Raw genomic sequence first — 18,641 nt, 5'->3', positions numbered from 1 at the left:
CCAATAAGAAATGACCGTGTTGTTTACTGGCTGCCAAAACACAGATGGGTACAGAATCAACCAGTTACGATGTCAGGTGTATTTCAGAACGGACTGTAAGTGGAAGTAGGTACAATGGAGGTTGTCAATATGCCTACTTTGCTCATTCAGCACCAGCACATTGTTTACACATTGTAAATCAATACGGCTAATGCCGCTTGAGCAGCGTAATTAAAATGTTAAAATGCTTAATGCCCTTCTTCAACCACTGGATCAGGTGAAGACACACGAGCAGGAAAACACATTTAACTCCCATTAGATGGTCCCAGGGGTCACCTTGATGACTGAAAATGTAGTTCTAGAAGTTTTTTTTTTAATATATCATGATTAAAACTCATCTTGTCTCGTTTCTTTTTCAGTGCCATCACTCTGGACAACACTCTGGTTATCCTGTCTACAGTGGCACCAGACGCCGGGCGCTATTATGTCCAAGCTGTCAACGACAAGAATGGCGAGAACAAGACCAGCCAGCCAATCACATTGTCTGTAGAGAGTGAGTATGCAAATCATTTGATCACACAGGCTTTGATATGCACTAAATCAAACGCCGCATGTGGGTCGATAGACAGTATTCTGTCGTGTTTCTCCAACTCATCACATGTTTAACATGCAAAAGTTAAAGACATGTACCGATGTCTAAATATGTAAAACATTAAAATAAAATAGATGAAATTAGATTACATTTAAACAATTAAATAAACTAAATTGAATGAAAAACTTAATTTGATTTAATTTCGCCTCTGTATCATTATTGACACGTTTGCACGCTTAACAAAGCTTCAAGGGCATAATATAATCAGTTATTATCCCCAGGCAAAAAAAAAAAAAGACAAAAAAACAAATAAATAAATAAATAACAGAGACACACAAATTAATCCAGTTGTCTTCAGCTCAGCAGAGAGGAATGCAACAGGAGAAAAGTGACTCACTCAAGCAGCATCTCATGACACAGTAGAGCCAAGTATGGAATTGAATGTGGAGGGTGAGGGAAATATTACAGTTGACAACACAGGAGCAGAAATAGCCTCCAGCACATATGGAGAACAGTTACAGAGTTCGTAACACTGGTGCTGCAGTATGCTGACACATTCTGGTTCGGGTTGGATGCAGAGTAGGCAAAGGTCTCCGCTTGGCAGGTCTCAGGGCACGGTGCTGTGAATTAGCATGAACATTCCTCGTACGCAGACAAAAAAAAAAAATCACACCCACACATAAACACAGTGATGCACATGCTCTTGGGAGAGCCAATACTCCAGAGCTGTGTCTGTTTGAGTTTGTTAACAAACAAAAAAAAACAAAAAAAAAGTGTGTACGTGTATCAATCAGTATCTGCTATGGTAGCTGCTCCTGCACCGAGCCCTCAAACAATGCATTTCCCATGAGCCTCCCTGCCTCTAACAGTGGGCCAAGAATGAAGGTCATGCAGGACTTTGAGGTAACGGATGCTGCGAGTCTCTGGTGGGATAAGTGGGATTTTGCAGGTGGGGAAACCTGAGATTCCATTAGTAGCGGGAAAAGCCAGGCAAATTCAGGAGAATGTAGATGATTTAATGAATTTTAATGCTCTTTTATAATAAAAACACACACTGGATGGATTTGAAATCATAATGTTTGCATCAAAATCAATCCCCTGCTGCTGGTTAGCTACAGGTGAGTTGGGTTGTGAGCCCCCAGGTGACATTGCTGTGTGAAACAGCCAATCAGATTGATCTATTCATGGTTGTACCGCCCACCGTGAACCCCCGTTTCCCTCCTGACAACGAAGCTGGAAAACGTGTAGTCTGTCAGGACGAGGCTGTTTCCATGTGTGTTACTGAGGATGTTGAGTTTCTCTGACACACACACACACCTGGTTAACCTCAAGTTTTATGCATCCTGTTCATCCTTCCATCCATCTCTCTGTTAAATGCAGCGGCTGCATCTTGTGTAATACGACACGTAATACGTCATCAACCAATCAGCATCCACCATCCATAGACCTCCCTTAAATCTACTTTTAATTATGTATAAAGTTCATTTGTGTGTTTCTTTGTGTGGACCCAGATGTTGGAGGTCCAGCAGACCCTATTGCCCCCACCATCATCATCCCTCCCAGGAACACCAGTGTGGTCACGGGCACCTCAGAGGTCACAATGGAGTGTGTCGCCAATGCCAGGTAATAAAGTTCGGCCTGTTGGGTCGGTTAAGTCCAGAACCAGAGATTACAGATTTGGGGGGCATTCAGAATCCTAGGGGCTCATCGTCATCCTGTTTTATTATTAACATTAAGTTTTCAGGCAGACAAATGCTACCAAATAAAACTACCTGCAGGGCTAGATGCAAATTTAAAGAGGATTAACCATTAAGTTTTTAACCTGGAGACGTAAAACACAAAGCAAGTTGGAATGACAACTATTTATCAGAAAGAAACTCCGCTAATGTTCTTCTCGGTTATATAAACATCCTTTTTAGATTTCCGTCCCAGGTTTGTCAGGATGTTACAAAGATTAACGGTTATTTGTCGCTTTGAGAGAAATAAAACTTTAAAACCACCGTTGCAGAAGCTATAATCATCTAGCAATCACAAACAGGAGAATAAACTCAATAATGCCGTCGCATCAGGATGATTCAAACTCTTTTGTCACTCTTTTAGGCCGCTCATCAAGCTGAGTATCTCGTGGCGAAAGAATGGCGTGTTGGTGCTCAGCGGTTTGAGCGACTTTAATCGCAGACTGACCATCCTCAGTCCCGTGGTGAGCGACACCGGCTTCTACGAGTGCGAGGCAATTCTCCGCAGCAGCAGCGTGCCTTCAGTCAGCGCCGGGGCTTACCTGCATGTGCAAGGTGAGGATGTAAATGTAAAGGTATCATTGAATCCGTATGGGGATGAACTGGAATGTTCATCCACTTCCAAATGATGGAAAGCTCCTTGTGCTGTGAATTTTAGGATTTTGCAGTACTTTTCCTCAACTTTTTTACAGCATTCACTTACTTTTATTTCCAACTTTTCATTTTGTCTAAGGATAGTAACACCGATGCGATCAGCCCATGATGCATAATTGCTGCATGCGCTGCTGTATCGGCATGAAAAAAAAAAACATTTGAAAAAGACGATTTGGCATTTAGCTACAGTGAGTGCATCAAGCAAACGCGTGGGAATGAATGCAGCATTTTACATTTGCAAGTTCAAAGAAGAGAGTGGGTGTGAAATTGATATAAATACCAGGAACCACACTGTATGGAGCCGACAAAGGTGTAACTGTGAAGTCATGTGAGCAAGGGGTAACGTTATTGATTTTTAAAGGGTGAACGCTTATGGCTGGCCTCAAGGAACTGTTTAATATAGCATTGCTTCAGTCACTTTGATGTTTCAAGGTTGTGATGTGAACGTGTGGTGAACTTTTCCCCTTCCCTCCCCAGGTGAGATTGAAAGATTACTCTACAAACGCCGCACAATACCAGTCACCGCTTTAAAAATCACACAATGTTCAACAGAGCAGGAATGAAAAAAAAATGCACATTTTATCAGTTATTTTATTACATTTCTTTTCTTCTCTTTTTTTCTTTTTGTCTTTAAGAACCCCCACAATTTGTTAAGGAACCGGAGAAACACATCACAGCTGAGATGGAGAAGGTGGTAGACATTCCCTGTCAGGCACGAGGTGAGCGTGTGTGTGTGTGTGTGTGTATTCAAAAAGAAAAGTTCCGTCTCACGATATTAAAAGATATTTAATACAGATATTTAATACACAATCGACTCTGTGTACCCCTCTGCAGGAGTACCCCAGCCTGACATCGTGTGGTACAAGGATGCTTTGCCCATCGACCCGGTGAAGACCCCCAGGTACCGTGTGTTAGCAGGAGGCAGTCTGCAGGTCAACGGCCTCCTGCCGGACGACACCGGGATGTTTCAGTGCTTTGCCAGAAACGCTGCGGGAGAAGTCCAGACCAACACCTACCTGGCTGTTACCAGTGAGACGACACAAAACGATTGTCTTTGTTTTCCTCTGAGTTTCGTTAACGCTTAATACTTTCCACATCAAAATATTGTTAAACCCTTGCTGGAAGGAAAAAACGAATTCAAATCGATAGGGAAGAAAATGAGTTTATTTCTCTGATTTGCATTATTTTCACATGTACTATTATTTTTGTTGAAGTACCAATCGATGGGTTTAAATACTTCTGGCTGAGGAGAGAGAGAAAGAGAGAGAAACAAATGTTGCCACGGCAGCATACGTGTTTGACATGAATATTCATGATAAGCTGATTATTGGACCTGCATTAATTAAGTTTGCATTGTTGTTGTTTTTTGTTGTTGTTTTTTTAAAAAAAAAACAGGCTCAATCTTAAAATCCTATATTTCCTTCCCAGCTGCTAAAGCGTCGACGTTTTCCTTCCTGAAATTGTGTCTCTGATAGAATTTGAAAACCACTGATAATTGCCATCTTGCCCCGCATCTGCTTGGCAACTTTCTGACATCTAATTTTCCTCACTCTGTCTCAGTCCCAGCGCCTTTGCCTCCTCTCTACATTACATTATCTGAATACATGATATTCTCTCCTGCTAACTCACCCCTCCAGTTCTCTCCTTCCCGATCTCATCTCATTGTCTTTTTCTTGTCACATTCGTGTCGTCACTTCTGTGTCGCACTCGCTCCCTGAGATCAACGTCGCTCCAATGACAAACGCCATATTCCTCCTTCTCCTCCGGGAACTGAATCAGTTTCCTGTCACCCTATCAAAGCTTTGATTTATTGCATATCACAAATAGGGATTTTAGTTATCTTCATATTGCCTCTTTCTGTCTATCCGTCTCCCTCAGTCATCCTCCTCTCTCTCTCTCTCTCTCTCTCTCTCTCTCTCTCTCTCTCTCTCTCCCCCATCCTGTATCGTCTATGTCTCTTTGCTGGTGCAAAAAATAGCTCAGCGGCAGATATTTGTAGCCTTAAAGCGAAGGTTGTGTCAACTCTTGAAGTATTAGTGGGACAAAACATAGACTGGTGTTTACAAAAGTTATGTGAAAGAGAGACACTCTCACCTCTAACCTTCTTACCTTCTTTCTTTTCGGAGCTGAGCTCCCTCTGTTTATCCCTCTGTTCATTCTGTGTCTATATTTTATGTGTGTGTGTGTTTGCCCTCAGGTATTGCCCCGAATATCACAGCGGGGCCCTCTGACAGCACTGTGATCGATGGCATGTCAGTCATCCTGCACTGTGAGACCTCCGGAGCTCCACGCCCGGCTATCACCTGGCAGAAAGGTGCGTCCCGCTCCCCGGCATCATGAATCCACTTACGTAACGTGCCTGGGAGCCTGGATTGGATTCCTTTTTTACCGCCAGGTTTTCAATAGTTGATCAGTGGAAACACTGTCCTCATTTTCCCCAACATCCCCATCCTTTTGTTTTATGTTCCTGAACGCCATCATTGTTTCTACTTCCTTCCATTCCCTCCACTTTTTATTCTTTCTGTATTTACAAATCTGCGTTGCCATCCGTTCCCCCCCCATATCCCCAGGTGAGCGCGTGTTGGCCAGCGGTTCCGTCCAGCTACCCCGTTTCACCCTGCTGGAGTCGGGCAGCTTGCTTATCTCCCCCTCGCACATCTCCGACGCCGGGACCTACACCTGCATGGCGAGCAACTCCAGGGGCATCGACGAGGCGTCCGCCGAGCTCGTCGTTTGGGGTGAGTGTGGATGTTTTAGCCCTTCACATCCCTCCATGTGCATGACTTTCACTGTTTCCTGTTTCCTGTTTCCAGCTCGCACCCGCATCAACACCCCCCCACAGGACCAGAGTGTCATCAAGGGAACTAAAGCCGTCATGACCTGTGGAGTCACGCATGACCCCAGTGTAACCGTCAGGTCAGGATTCACTCACAACTATGGATTTACTTATTTAAGTGGTATCAGAAGGAAGAGATTAACAATAAAATACAAAAGTTAAAAAGCTGAAACAGACACAAGAAAAACAAAAAAAGAAAAAACACAGGAGTTGCTTGCTTTTTACCCTAAACAAATTCATATTCTGTCTCTCCACAACCGGTTGATGTTTTCATCTAAAGAAAAAAAAAAAAAAAGGCCTAAAGATGCAGGGCACTCCAGTTTTTATTTTTAGCAAATGCTACCCAGGCAAATGCAAATTGTGTATTTGCTGGGGATTATTCTCAGCTATGTGATAACCAGTGTGTCCCGTGTGTGTTTGATCATTCCGGGGAACAACAAGGGAATTCTGTGGTGCAGAGGAATCAGCTGTCTGCTAAGCTGTAGCTTCGGTTTAGTTTTTTGGGGGGTTTTTTGGGGGGGGTTTTCATGGGATTATTTGCCAAAATGAGAATATATGAAAAATCCAACCGTAAGCTTAAAACAGATCCAAGGAGTTCAGGATCCAGGAGCAGCAGACCCTGATCACCTTTACTTCTGTGTATTCTTTAGTACTTGTAATGAATGTCTAACACAAAGAATCACTGAGATCTTTGGCTTCATCGATCTCGATAATGATGAAGATGCTCCGTCTTTATTTAATAGTTGCTTACACCTTTGGTTGTGAAGGATAGTAAAATGTGCATTAAATGAAAGCATTGCTCAGTCACCACAACAGATAAACGTATGTGTGACTTTCCAAGGAGGACCCACAAACCTCTGGTTCAAACTGATGTGACGCACGACGTCACAGACAACATTTTACCGCGCCCGACATCAGTGGTGATCAATAGGCGACTCTGTCCTTTCTACTGAGAAGAGAAGGCTACATCTGACGCCGCCTCGGAGCCGTGCGCTTTTGATGAGCGTTTGATATGCAGCCGTCAGACGCTATGATTTGCATGCGGGGCAGCTCTGATGGAGAAGTTTTGAAGACGGGTTGTGGAAAGATAAAATGCTTCGATAATAATGTATTCTTCTCGGATTGTGGGTGAATAAAAGACAAGAAAACCGTCATTTCAGTCTTTCCTTTACAAAAAGGAATGACCTCCCATCCATATTCACATTCCAGCTGGTGGAATCTATCTATCTGTCTGTCTGTCTGTCTGTCTGTCTGTCTGTCTGTCTGTCTGTCTGTCTGTCTGTCTGTCTGTCTGTCTGTCTGTCTGTCTGTCTGTCTGTCTGTCTGTCTGTCTGTCTGTCTGTCTGTCTGTCTGTCTGTCTGTCTGTCTCTATCTCTATCTCTATCTCTATCTCTACCTATATCTACCTCTATCTCTAACTATCTCTATCTATCTCTATCTACAGTATATATCTGTCTACCTCTATCTCTATCTAGCTAACTCTATCTCTAATTCTATCTATCTCTATCTCTAACTATCTCTAACTCTATCCATCTCTATCTATCTCTAACTCTATCTCTATCTGTATCTCTATCTATCTCTATTGCTATTGTTATCTCTATTGTTATCCATCTCCATCTATATTTCTATCTCTGTATCTATCATCGTCTGTCCGTCCATCCATCCATCCATCCATCCATCCATCCATCCATCCATCCATCCATCCATCCATCCATCCATCCATCCATCCATCCATCCATCCATCCATCCATCCATCCATCCATCCATCCATCCATCCATCCATCCATCCATCCATCCATCCATCCATCCATCCATCCATCTATCTATCTATCTATCTATCTGTCTATCTATCTATCTATCTATCTATCTATCTATCTATCTATCTATCTATCTATCTATCTATCTATCTATCTATCTATCTATCTATCTATCTATCTATCCCTCTATCCCTCTACCTCTATCTACCTCTATCCATCTCTATCTCTATTTCTGTATCTATAGCTATCATTTCTGTCCATCCATCCATCCATCCATCCATCCATCCATCCACCCATCCATCCATCCATCCATCCACCCATCCATCCATCCATCCATCCACCCATCCATCCATCCACCCATCCATCCATCCATCCATCCATCCCAGTCACATTTTATCACTTTATTTCTATCCACCACCAGCAATAATATTTTGAAATTTAATGGGGGTTTTTTTTTTTTAATCTTTAATAGAACAACTGTTTGATGATTCCTGTGAGATCAAATTCAGTTGTTAGAGATTTGTGATTAGTGGTTTGTCGTCTGAACACTCGTTTCTGTTTTCTCTCATCTCTCGGTGTGGAGAAGGTTTGTAGTTGTGTGTTGTGAAAACAGCATTAATGCGTGAAAACACAGTTTTATACGACTTACCGTGAATAAAAAGGATCTCAATGGAGGATTCTGTTGATGGAATGATGAGGCATATTATTATAAAGGTGACGGTGATCGTCATGGCAACCTGCCAGCTCACCTTGTAGCTGTTGTGTTACAGGCACATCTGGGAAAAAGAGGGTTCGGTGATCAACATCCAGTCCATCCCCCGCATGCGAATGGATGCCGACGGCACCTTCCACATCTCCCAAACCTGGTCGGGGGACATCGGCACGTACACCTGCAGGGTCACCTCCGTCGGGGGCAACGATTCCCGCAGCGCACACCTCCGTGTCAGGTGACCAGCCCTTGTTCTCTCACATTTTTGTTCCTGGTTCAGTTGTTGTTCGGTGCAAAAAAAACCCCCAAAACACACACACAAGACAGAACATGCACACACTCACACCGCCGTCCTTTCATCGCCACATTGCCTGTTCTTTCTGACACCTCTGATTCATTCCCACTTAAATGGCGTCTTCTCTTCCTCACCTCTCCTGTCCTCATTCTCACCCAACACTCTTTCAGCCCCAGAGGATCCTTCGTTCCCAGCGGTGAGACTGTTCACGTGGACACTTCTTTATTGTTCCTCTGAACTTTTCCTGACATTTTTTCGTACTTTTGTACCATTAATTTGCCAATGGCCTCCCAATTTTTTAATCCGTTCATTGCGATGAGCTTCATCCACCAATCTGTCTTTTTCTTGGCTGGATTTATGGCTGGATTAATTAATGATCCCCAGCTCTAGACTCATTTATTCCCATCTTTTATCTATGTATCTTTTCCCTATCTGTCTCATGATGCCTTTCAATCCATTCTGCCCCCACTACCCAAATCCCACCCCCCGTGAGCTATCTATCTCACTTGGTTGGGTAGGTGTCCATCTTGACAGGGAACCATCTTTGTTGTCTCGTTCGGCTGATCTCTCCATTCTAAAACATCCAGTTTTGTTCTCAGATACGTCTCGGAGACATTTGGAGTCGTCTGTAACTCTCTGCTCCCCCCTCCGATGATTCCATATGATTCTTTTTTAATCTATCAAATTTATCCCGGTGCTCCCCTGCAGGCAGCTGCCCCACGCCCCAGAGAACCCTACAGCCATCCTAAGTGCATCTGAAAAGAGAGCCATCGACTTGGCCTGGGCCAAACCTTTTGATGGCAACAGCCCCCTCATACGCTACATCCTGGAGGTGTCCGAAAACAGTAAGTCTCTCTCAGCAGTATTCCCCCCCCCCCCCCAGCCCACACATCTATCCATCTATTGCATTCCTTCCTATCTATCTGTGGTTCTAACCCTTTGTGTCAGTTTACACAATTTTAACACCCATGAATGATTTATGAGGATGGGTTTAGGGTGGGGAGGGGGAACTCCTGGGAGCAAACGCGGCTCCAAAGACAGTTCGATTTTATTTTATTTTATTTTTTTCTTGCAGCAGCAAGGCTTCTGTGATATCTGTGTTGTTGGTTTTTTTTTTTTGTTTTCCCCCCAATGAACTTCCACACAAAGCAAAATAACTTAAAAATATAGTCAGGAGGATTAATTAGGATTTTGCAACCATTATTTTTAAAGTTGGGTCTACTCGCTTCGCAGCTCCCTTTTATTGATGTAATCTGCAGCGCATGCAGCATTTCATGCTTTTTTTTAAATTTTTTTTTTTTTTTACTCACAATCAAATTCCCCTCTAGGTGAATCGAGGAGAAATATCTAACTCTGCCTCTGAAAAAAAGTGTTATTTTAAATTTACTGAATGCTAACGGTTAGCAGAACAAATGAATGAGATGTGTGCATAGCGTTAAGCTCCGCTTCTGTTTAATCTAGACGCTCCCTGGGCGATCTTGATGGCCAATATCGAACCGGAGTCCGCCGTGGTGACGGTCAACGGCTTGATCCCGGCACGCTCCTATCAGTTCCGCCTCTGCGCCGTTAATGACGTGGGGAAGGGACAATTCAGCAAGGAGACAGACCGGTAGGTGTTGTGTAGCATATTTGCACCACTTCACATCAATACTAAAAAAAAAACCAAAAAAAAAACCTCACTTGTCACTTTTATCCCGCTGTTGCAAAATGTCAACATGTATTTTCAATGACAAATTTCCCCACACAACCTTTTTGACTGATCTATTGGGTCAATATTGTGTGACGGGGGGCGGGGGGGGGATGCAAGTGTAAGCCCATCAAAGTGTACACACACACACACATAAACAGACATGAACGTTCACATGCAAACACACATGTGAACATACCAAGAACCCCCCCCATGTGCTCAATTCCTGAAAGCCACAGGAGGGATTTAGGTTTGCTTCAATAACACCAAGGATTGTTGGGGCTGTTTCAGATATATAGAAACTGTTTTATGACGATGTTAAGGAATAACACGCCTTCTAACTCCATGTGTGTGTGTCTCTCAGTGTCTCTCTCCCAGAGGAGCCACCCAGCGCCCCTCCTCAGAACGTTATCGCCAGCGGCCGGACCAACCAGTCCATCATGATCCAGTGGCAGCCTCCGCCAGAAAGCCACCAGAACGGCGTTCTCAGGGGGTACACCGTCAGGTAAAAACCTGATCATGATTACCTGTGTTACCTTACAACAGATGGAAGGGATGAGTGTAGATTCAGACCAGCATGGAGCCCAACATTAAGCCCTTATTATTAATTTATGATTTGCACATTCATCGTGATGAATAAACTAGATATAAAGCAGTGATGAAATTCTTTTGCACACTTCGCATTCCAGACTTCTCACCCCAAATGTTGTCGGTCCTTTTAAATGTTTTCATTTATCTTGATTTCCAGTCCATTATCTTGCAATGGCAAGCTCCTGGGATGAAGTCACTAAGCAGTACGTTTCACTTACCGGCTCCTATGGTGACAGTTAACACCACGGCATTGAAAATAATTTCGTCTGAAAGGAAAAAAAACCCCTCAAATTTAATGACTGCTTTGACTTCAACAACAAAAAAAAAAAACTTGGAGGACTCTAACAGTCAGAGTCAGCAAAATGCCAGACTGGCTGTAAATCCTGTAAACATGTAATTAGTTTGTGGTTTTGTCAGGTTTTTTATTCATTACATCCAAATGAAACAGCAGGTGTTTTGCACACACTGCTGTCAATGGCTGTTATGCCCTTGTTTGCTGGTGCTTTGTCTCCCCCCATCAGGACATCCGGGGAACTGCGAGTTTGCAAACATTTGCATGTCTTCACTTTTTCAGCGAGCCTTTAAAAGTTCATATTTGTGTTTCGAAGGTATCGTCTTACTGGGCTGCCCGTCGACTATCAGATCAAGAACATATCCAGTCCAGATGTGACCAACCTTCTTCTTGAGGACCTGATCATCTGGACCAACTATGAGATTGAGGTGGCTGCCTATAACGGGGCAGGTTTGGGCGCTTTCAGCCATAAAGTCACTGAGTGGACTCTGCAGGGAGGTGAGACTTCATATCCTCAGACCAAAGTTCATACTCTAACTGCTGCATTTCTTAATGAGTGAATGTGTCGTTCTTCATTTAGTCTCTAATATCTTCATTTCTATGCATGATGATGAAAATTAGAAAGATGGATGCGTCTTTATGCAGTGACAGATAAAGCTGAAGTTTTTGTTTTTATCTCTGACTGAAATTATTGACTGAAAGCCACCGCTGACTGAAGTTTCGGCTTTAAATCGCCTTTGTATGGTCCAGACAAAGAAGTAACATACCCTCAAATCCATGAGCGGCTCACACGGTGACAAACAAACCCACAGAGAGCTGCGGTGTCAGGTCTAGGTGTCATCTGGATGAGACTGATGGCAGAATCTGCCCTGACTGGTTCAGCAGCGATCAATACAGGACATCAAACTAGACGCCGACGTCGTGCAGAATGAAAGCGCTCACACCTTTGTTGTCTTTGTCTGGTCCTTTCTCCTTTTTTTTTTTTTTTTTTTTCATTAAATCTTTTTTCGGTCTATCTATCTCAGTACCCACCATCGCCCCCGGCAACGTCCAGGCCGAAGCAGTCAACTCAACGGCTATCCGTTTTACCTGGACGGCCCCGAACCCGCAGTTCATCAATGGCATCAACCAGGGATACAAGGTCAGTATCTGTTGCCGTGACATCAGAACTGTCAGAAATGAAGCTGGAGGCAGCACACATCCTGGTTCCAACGTGAACAGTAGAACAGTTGACCCTTTTATCGGGTGGGGGGGGGGCGCTCTCTTTATCTTCACTGCAATGTTTTCATGAGTTATCATGAAGCTGTGAGCATGTGATGATGCATGTCGTCATTATGTGGTCTTTGCTGTACTTCATGTCTTTGTCTCTTTGTATGCTCGATTGGAATAAATGTACCCAAAACCCACAGGGAACCATGACGCCCAATGCTTTTCTATTGTTACTGTGTCTCAATCATGCCACCGGGTTTTTGGGTTTTTTTTCCCTGTCATTTTGACTTTCTGTTAAATTGGCCTCATTCAAATGGGTGAGCAGTCACTGAATAACCAAGTCTGAAATTTAAATAGGAGATTTCTCTCCAGGGAGACGAAGGAAGTAAAAAAGGAAGGAGAGATTTAGTGGCAAAAGTCAAGCATCTGCCCCTTCTGTTCTCCTGCCAACTCCTATAACCCTCCTCGAAACTTGCTTAGACTTACTTTGTTATATAAAATCACCTGATTGGTTAGTCCAACCCCTACAATGAGCTGGAGCTCTCCATCACCAGTGGAGTGTTTCCAGTCAAATCTCCTCAGAGCCTGTTGTAATCTATAGGGCCAAAAATGCTCCTGTGAGGGCCACAGAACTGATAGAATGTTATTTATGATGAGAAAATATGTTAGCTACGCTATTAAGAGCTCTTCTGGGTCATTTTCTTCACACTCGCTTTGTTCCTGCCTTCTTAGTTGCTCGCCTGGGAACCCGGCAGAGATGATGAAGTCTCCATGGTGACGGTGCGACCAAACTTCCAGGATAGCGTCCATGTGGGGTACGTGACTGGTCTGAAGAAGTTTGCAGAGTATTACACCTCGGTGTTGTGCTTCACCACGCCTGGAGACGGTCCTCGCAGCCCCCCCAAAGCATTGAGGACTCACGAAGACAGTGAGTGCATCGCATTGTAATTGGGATTATTGATTTTGCGTTAAAACTTCACAATCTCTGCAAATACCGTCACCGGATTGTGGCTGTGTCCGGTGAATACTTAGTGCAGAGTGTTTCTCGTTTGCCTATCGTCTGCCTGCCGGCCTCATCATCCTTATTTATCCCCCGTCCAGCCCCTGGTGCCGTGGGTCACCTGAGTTTCACCGAGATCCTGGACACCTCACTGAAAGTCAGCTGGAGCGAGCCGAGCGAGAAGAACGGAGTCCTCACAGGTTGGTTGCAACTGTGCCCCCCCCCCCCAAAAAAAGAACTGAATATGGAAAATCTTGCTGGTTTCTTTCTCCAACGCCTTCATTTAGCGTCTTCCTGCAGCTCACACATGTATGACAGCTGCGTTCAGGGACGCTCGCTGTATAATAGCCACCAAAAATACCTTTGCAGCAGAAAGTTTCCACATGAAACATTACATTGCAAGGGAAGAACATTGTCTTCTTTCTGCAAATAAGAAAAAGCATAGCTCAAGTCTATAATGGGTGAAGCTAGAGGAGATGATGAGCCATTTGTACATAAGTATGGCTGTTAAATCATGGCATTTTAAAAACAGAAAGGAAAGCATAAAGCACTTTTTCCCCCACAAACAAATCCATTCGGGGAGAACATTAAATATACCTTCTCCTGAGCCTGATGACATATTACTTGGAAAAAAAAAAATTCTACCTCATAGAAACATAAGGCTCTCTGCTATATTTAAATTTGGTTTTTGCAAATGAATGCAACGTATTTCTTCATGCATGAGGGTCGCAGTCACGAGTCTCATGGAAATCAAAAGTGAATTATTCTTTAAAGTAAAGCTTTTATCTGAACTGTCTGGGACTGTGCATGCAAAATGTCCTAATTAACTTTCCGGTGAGCCACTTTTTTCTTACTTTATTCTGTGCAAACTTTGAGTAAAGAACAAATGCCCACCGGCAACATTAAATTTCCAGCGTTTGCAAAGGCTGAGATTTAGCAGCATATTGTAAAGCATATTTTTTTCTCCCCCGCATACAATTTCACGTGGCATGTCAGACGAATACTGACATGCTTTAAGAAATTATTGATTCGGCAAGAAATGCTGCCAAATGCCTTTGCAACCACATGAAAAGAGCTGCTGGCCAAGAAGCTAATTGCATTAACTTTTAGAGAGTAAGCGTGTGTGTGTGTGTGTGTGTGTGCGTGTTTGTGCATTGTGCGGATGGGACCGGTTGGAATTTTGCATCCGTGCAGGGAGATATAATCACAGGCTGATTCAATTTTTGATGGAGTTAATTTCATACTTTTGTTAGCTTGCTCTGTAGCATGCAAGCCGAGAGTCCCTGTTGTGGTAAAACTGCTGTCAAATGTTCCCTGAGAGGATTCTCAGTCTGTCGCTGTCAACTTCTCTTTGCTTCAGGTTACAGAATTTCGTGGGAGGAATTCAACAGGACAAACACTCGAGTTACCCACTACCTACCGAATGTTACCTTGGAGTACAGAGTCACTGGGCTCACCGCTCTCACCACATACACCATCGAAGTGGCGGGAATGACCTCCAAGGGTCAGGGCCAGTTGTCCTCCTCCACCATCTCCTCCGGCGTCCCACCAGGTCAGATATCCAGAATAATCCGGCCCAGATTTAACTCTATATGTCAATTGTGATGACCTTGATATTGTCATCAAGTTGTTTTTTTATATATCATAAGCTTTTGCTTTTTTTAACCGAACTTATCTAGAATATTTCTGTTACCAGGTCACGTTGGCGGAGGGCATACATGTTGCCACGTATCCACGAACATAATAGCTCTCACAATTAAAATGTTTAATGATTTCATATTCGCTAAATTGCGTAATGGATATACAATGCTCATGTCAATTACTACAGGTATTCATGTGTGAAATCTGTGAAATGACAGGCTGCGTTATGGAGAAGCAGTCAGCAGTTATCGTCCCCAGAATGGTGATTATTCTCTGTAAAGAAAACACATATGTGCCTCCAACTGTACCATAATAATCCATAAAAGCCAATTTAATTATCAGTCATGCAAAGGATTTGGATGTTGTAATTTTGCTGTGGCACATGTATGATCGGTCTCATCACCAGGATTTAAACAATCTTGAGGGGAAATGATTAGAATTGCCAGAAGAGTATCTGCACCTCTCTTTCCTTTTTTTTTTTTTTTTTTTTTACTTTTGGCCCACTTTCCTCCCTCCAACACATCACAGTTGATAACTCCAAGTAGGTTTCATGTGAACTGTAGTGAATTGCTTTATGCGTAAGCACATTCTCACACTTACCTGCCACGGCAAACAGAAACATAAAACATCCTGTGTGTGCACTCGCAAACAAGCAATCACATTCATATACACAGAAATGTCCTCCCACTATATTTTCAGATTTGTTCCATCGACAGCCCCCGCCCTTTCAACATTTCCTGTGAATAATCCCTTCTTATTATTTACTCTGCACATGTGTAAACAGTGGGATATCAGATTGAATCCTATCTCCAGATAACTGCGGTGTAGTTGACATTCATGGTATTGTCTCGCCACCTGTGTGTTGTGTAGAAGTGTCTTCTCTAAATCGAATGTGCTTATGCTAGGGGTGGGCAATATGGTCCTAAAATAATATCACAATTTTTCAGGTAATTTTGACAATAATAAGGATAAAATATTTTTAATAAGGATATTTTCAAACTACAATTTTACACAATAATTGTTACTACTTTATTGGCATAAAATGCACTGTAGCTAGGGTTAGCGAGTGCCTGCAGTATCAGCGCAAACACAAGAGGGTGCTATCTCATGGATTTTCCTTTACAGGGACTCAACTACCTCTAGAACAGAGGTGTACATCAGCATAATGGCTGTCCTTAAAGGGCAAGAAGTAACTGATAAATGTAACTCAATGTAATGTAACATGAATGTAAAATCAATGTAACTACTATTATTTTTAGACACTCTGACCTTTTATCCTTCAGTGGGCCACATATAACAAAGTGGCGGGCCACATTTGGCCCACGGGCCCTGAATTTGACTCATGTGCTCCAGAAGTTGCTTCCTCAGTCGTCTTTCTCTTCGTCCAATCCTTTCCTCTCTGCTTCTTCAGAGCTTCCTGGTCCTCCTACCAATGTGGCCATCTCCAACATCGGCCCCCGCTCCGTCATCCTACAGTTCAAACCTGGTTATGACGGAAAAACTTCCATATCCCGTTGGCAAGTGGAGGCTCAGGTGAGCCAGATTTTATCCAGAGGGGAAGTTTCAATTTCCTTCAGTCATGAATTGCCGCGCCAGGCTGAAATGACTCTTTTCAGACTCCGATCGGATTTCAGTTTTTGCATCGTGTGACTTTCTCAAATACGATTTCTATCTCATTGGGGGTTTTGTCATGGTGGATGCTTTACATCATTTTGCATTGCTGAAAATAGCTGAACTATAAAAATAAACAGTGAATTTGAGGAGAAAATGTTGTATTAGTAAGAAAATTATCCACTCATGCGTTCAAAAAAATTTTTTTTCAAAAAAGTTGGCAATAAATAAGTAGGTTAAAATAAAAAAAAGAAGAAAGCAGTATATAATTTTTGAAACAAGAATATTAATTAATGTTTCCACAGCCAAGATTTTAAATCTTGGCAAGTACACTCCGATTTGCAGAACAGCAGGTTTTTGGAATCGTCTGTCTTTTAATTACTGACATAAAGAGAATTTAATACACAGTACATGCAGTATCACAATGTCTACTGTACTTGTCTCGCTGACTGTTGTCTTGGTGCAATTTGGTGCAATTTCCTCCAGGATTAATAAAGTATATATCTTTTTATCTATCTCACCTGATCCTAGGTGAGTGTGGTTGGGGAAAATGAGGACTGGGTCTTGGTCCACCAGGTGTCCAACGAACCAGAGGCCCGTTCCTTGGAGGTGCCAAGTCTCAACCCGTACACCTTCTACAGGTATAATCCACTTACCTGTAATGGGCTTCTTGATATAATAGAATTAACACCTGTAAATGACTTAGATTAGATTGCTCAGTTTAATTAACTATCCCATGTGGGAATGAAATTAGTGACGTTTTTATTACGTACAGCCACAATTAAGTACACATAGAGCTCTCCATGCATTCCTAAATAGCAGAATAGTTTGGTTAGTGCTGCAAAGTGCATTATTCTGGTCAGAGTGATCTAATTATGGGTGATGCTGCTGATGATTTTAATTCTGATCTCAGGTCAGATAAAATGTAACATGTATAATAAGCATGTACAGATTATGTCAAACAACAGTGTCTGAGGAAATTTGAAGCGTATCTCGGGAGCCTTATCTTATTCTTTATTCCTTTGTTTAAAGCTCATTACGGATGGTGTGATTGTAGAATTATGTTGACACCACGCACACGATCTGCATTCTGGTGCAGACTCCTTGTTTTCCATGATCTCATTCGGTCTGAAAGATGAGCTGCTCACTGAACCTGTCCCTGAAGACCTGCTGCAACTATAGTTTTCATCACGCCAACTCCAGTGCCAGCAGCTTCCATTTGAGTGAATATAGAGCTCAAACTGGAACAAAATTTGGTCAATTTGCATATTCAGGTTGAAAGCAAATAAGACCTCCGCTGATTCCATTCTGATCTCAGATCAGTGAACAAAGAGGATGCAAGCAGTACAATAATGCAGGAAAATCCTTTTGAGTTGCCAGATTGTGAGCTGTCCTTTCTGTTTAAACAAAATCATCCTTTTTGCAGAAGTTTTTGCAAAAAATTTTTAAAAGTTAAACTCCAAACACCAGGTTCCGCATGCGCCAGGTGAACATAGTGGGTGTCAGTCCCCCCAGCCAGCCCTCCAGGAAGATCCAGACCCTTCCGGCTCCTCCTGACATGGCTCCCGTCAATGTCACCCTACGCACCGCCAGTGAAACCAGCCTCTGGTTACGATGGATGGTGAGAAGGAGCCAGCTTCCTGTGTGCAGCCACAGCAATCAAAAGTTCTGTTTGTTGACCTAGTTTTCCCTCTTGATGTTTCAGCCTTTGCCTGAATGGGAATACAATGGGAACGCCGAGCAGGTGGGATACAGGATCCAATATTCCCGCGCAGGCTCGCAGGGCCGTGCGCTGATCCACATCGTCGCTGATCGCCTGGAGAGAGAGTTCACCATCGAGGATCTGGAGGAGTGGACGGAGTACGAGGTCAGGGTCCAGGCCTTTAATGGGATTGGGACGGGGCCCTGGAGCCAGCCAGTCAGAGGCAGGACGAGAGAGTCTGGTGAGTCGATGCCGGATGATCCTGAAGGAAAAACTGTATTATGATGTATGTCGTCCTCAATGCTTCCAACGACGGCCGTAGAAATCAGAGGTGTACATTGTGAAGAGT

At 43.2% G+C, this 18,641-nt stretch overlaps 1 protein-coding gene across 3 annotated transcripts in view; it reads left to right on the top strand.

Moving 5' to 3' along the window:
* Positions 1-18,641, top strand: part of sdk2b (sidekick cell adhesion molecule 2b) — a 188,861-nt gene that overhangs the window by 147,222 nt on the left and 22,998 nt on the right. For all 3 annotated transcript variants that reach the window (XM_068305660.1, XM_068305659.1, XM_068305658.1), the window contains exons 5-25: positions 399-532; positions 2,083-2,194; positions 2,672-2,862; positions 3,597-3,680; positions 3,796-3,990; positions 5,159-5,275; positions 5,532-5,699; positions 5,775-5,877; positions 8,326-8,502; positions 9,268-9,404; positions 10,021-10,168; positions 10,611-10,751; positions 11,446-11,627; positions 12,155-12,270; positions 13,071-13,266; positions 13,440-13,538; positions 14,699-14,890; positions 16,391-16,512; positions 17,122-17,231; positions 18,061-18,211; positions 18,296-18,533. In XM_068305660.1, coding sequence (XP_068161761.1) covers positions 399-532; positions 2,083-2,194; positions 2,672-2,862; positions 3,597-3,680; positions 3,796-3,990; positions 5,159-5,275; positions 5,532-5,699; positions 5,775-5,877; positions 8,326-8,502; positions 9,268-9,404; positions 10,021-10,168; positions 10,611-10,751; positions 11,446-11,627; positions 12,155-12,270; positions 13,071-13,266; positions 13,440-13,538; positions 14,699-14,890; positions 16,391-16,512; positions 17,122-17,231; positions 18,061-18,211; positions 18,296-18,533 — 3,113 coding nt within the window. The remainder of the gene's footprint in view (positions 1-398; positions 533-2,082; positions 2,195-2,671; positions 2,863-3,596; positions 3,681-3,795; positions 3,991-5,158; positions 5,276-5,531; positions 5,700-5,774; positions 5,878-8,325; positions 8,503-9,267; positions 9,405-10,020; positions 10,169-10,610; positions 10,752-11,445; positions 11,628-12,154; positions 12,271-13,070; positions 13,267-13,439; positions 13,539-14,698; positions 14,891-16,390; positions 16,513-17,121; positions 17,232-18,060; positions 18,212-18,295; positions 18,534-18,641) is intronic.

The sequence above is a fragment of the Antennarius striatus genome, chromosome 21 (assembly GCF_040054535.1).
Source record: "Antennarius striatus isolate MH-2024 chromosome 21, ASM4005453v1, whole genome shotgun sequence".
Lineage (NCBI taxonomy): Eukaryota > Metazoa > Chordata > Actinopteri > Lophiiformes > Antennariidae > Antennarius > Antennarius striatus.
The sequence above is the reverse complement of the archived record's forward strand: the minus strand, read 5'-3'. Positions and strand labels throughout refer to the sequence as shown.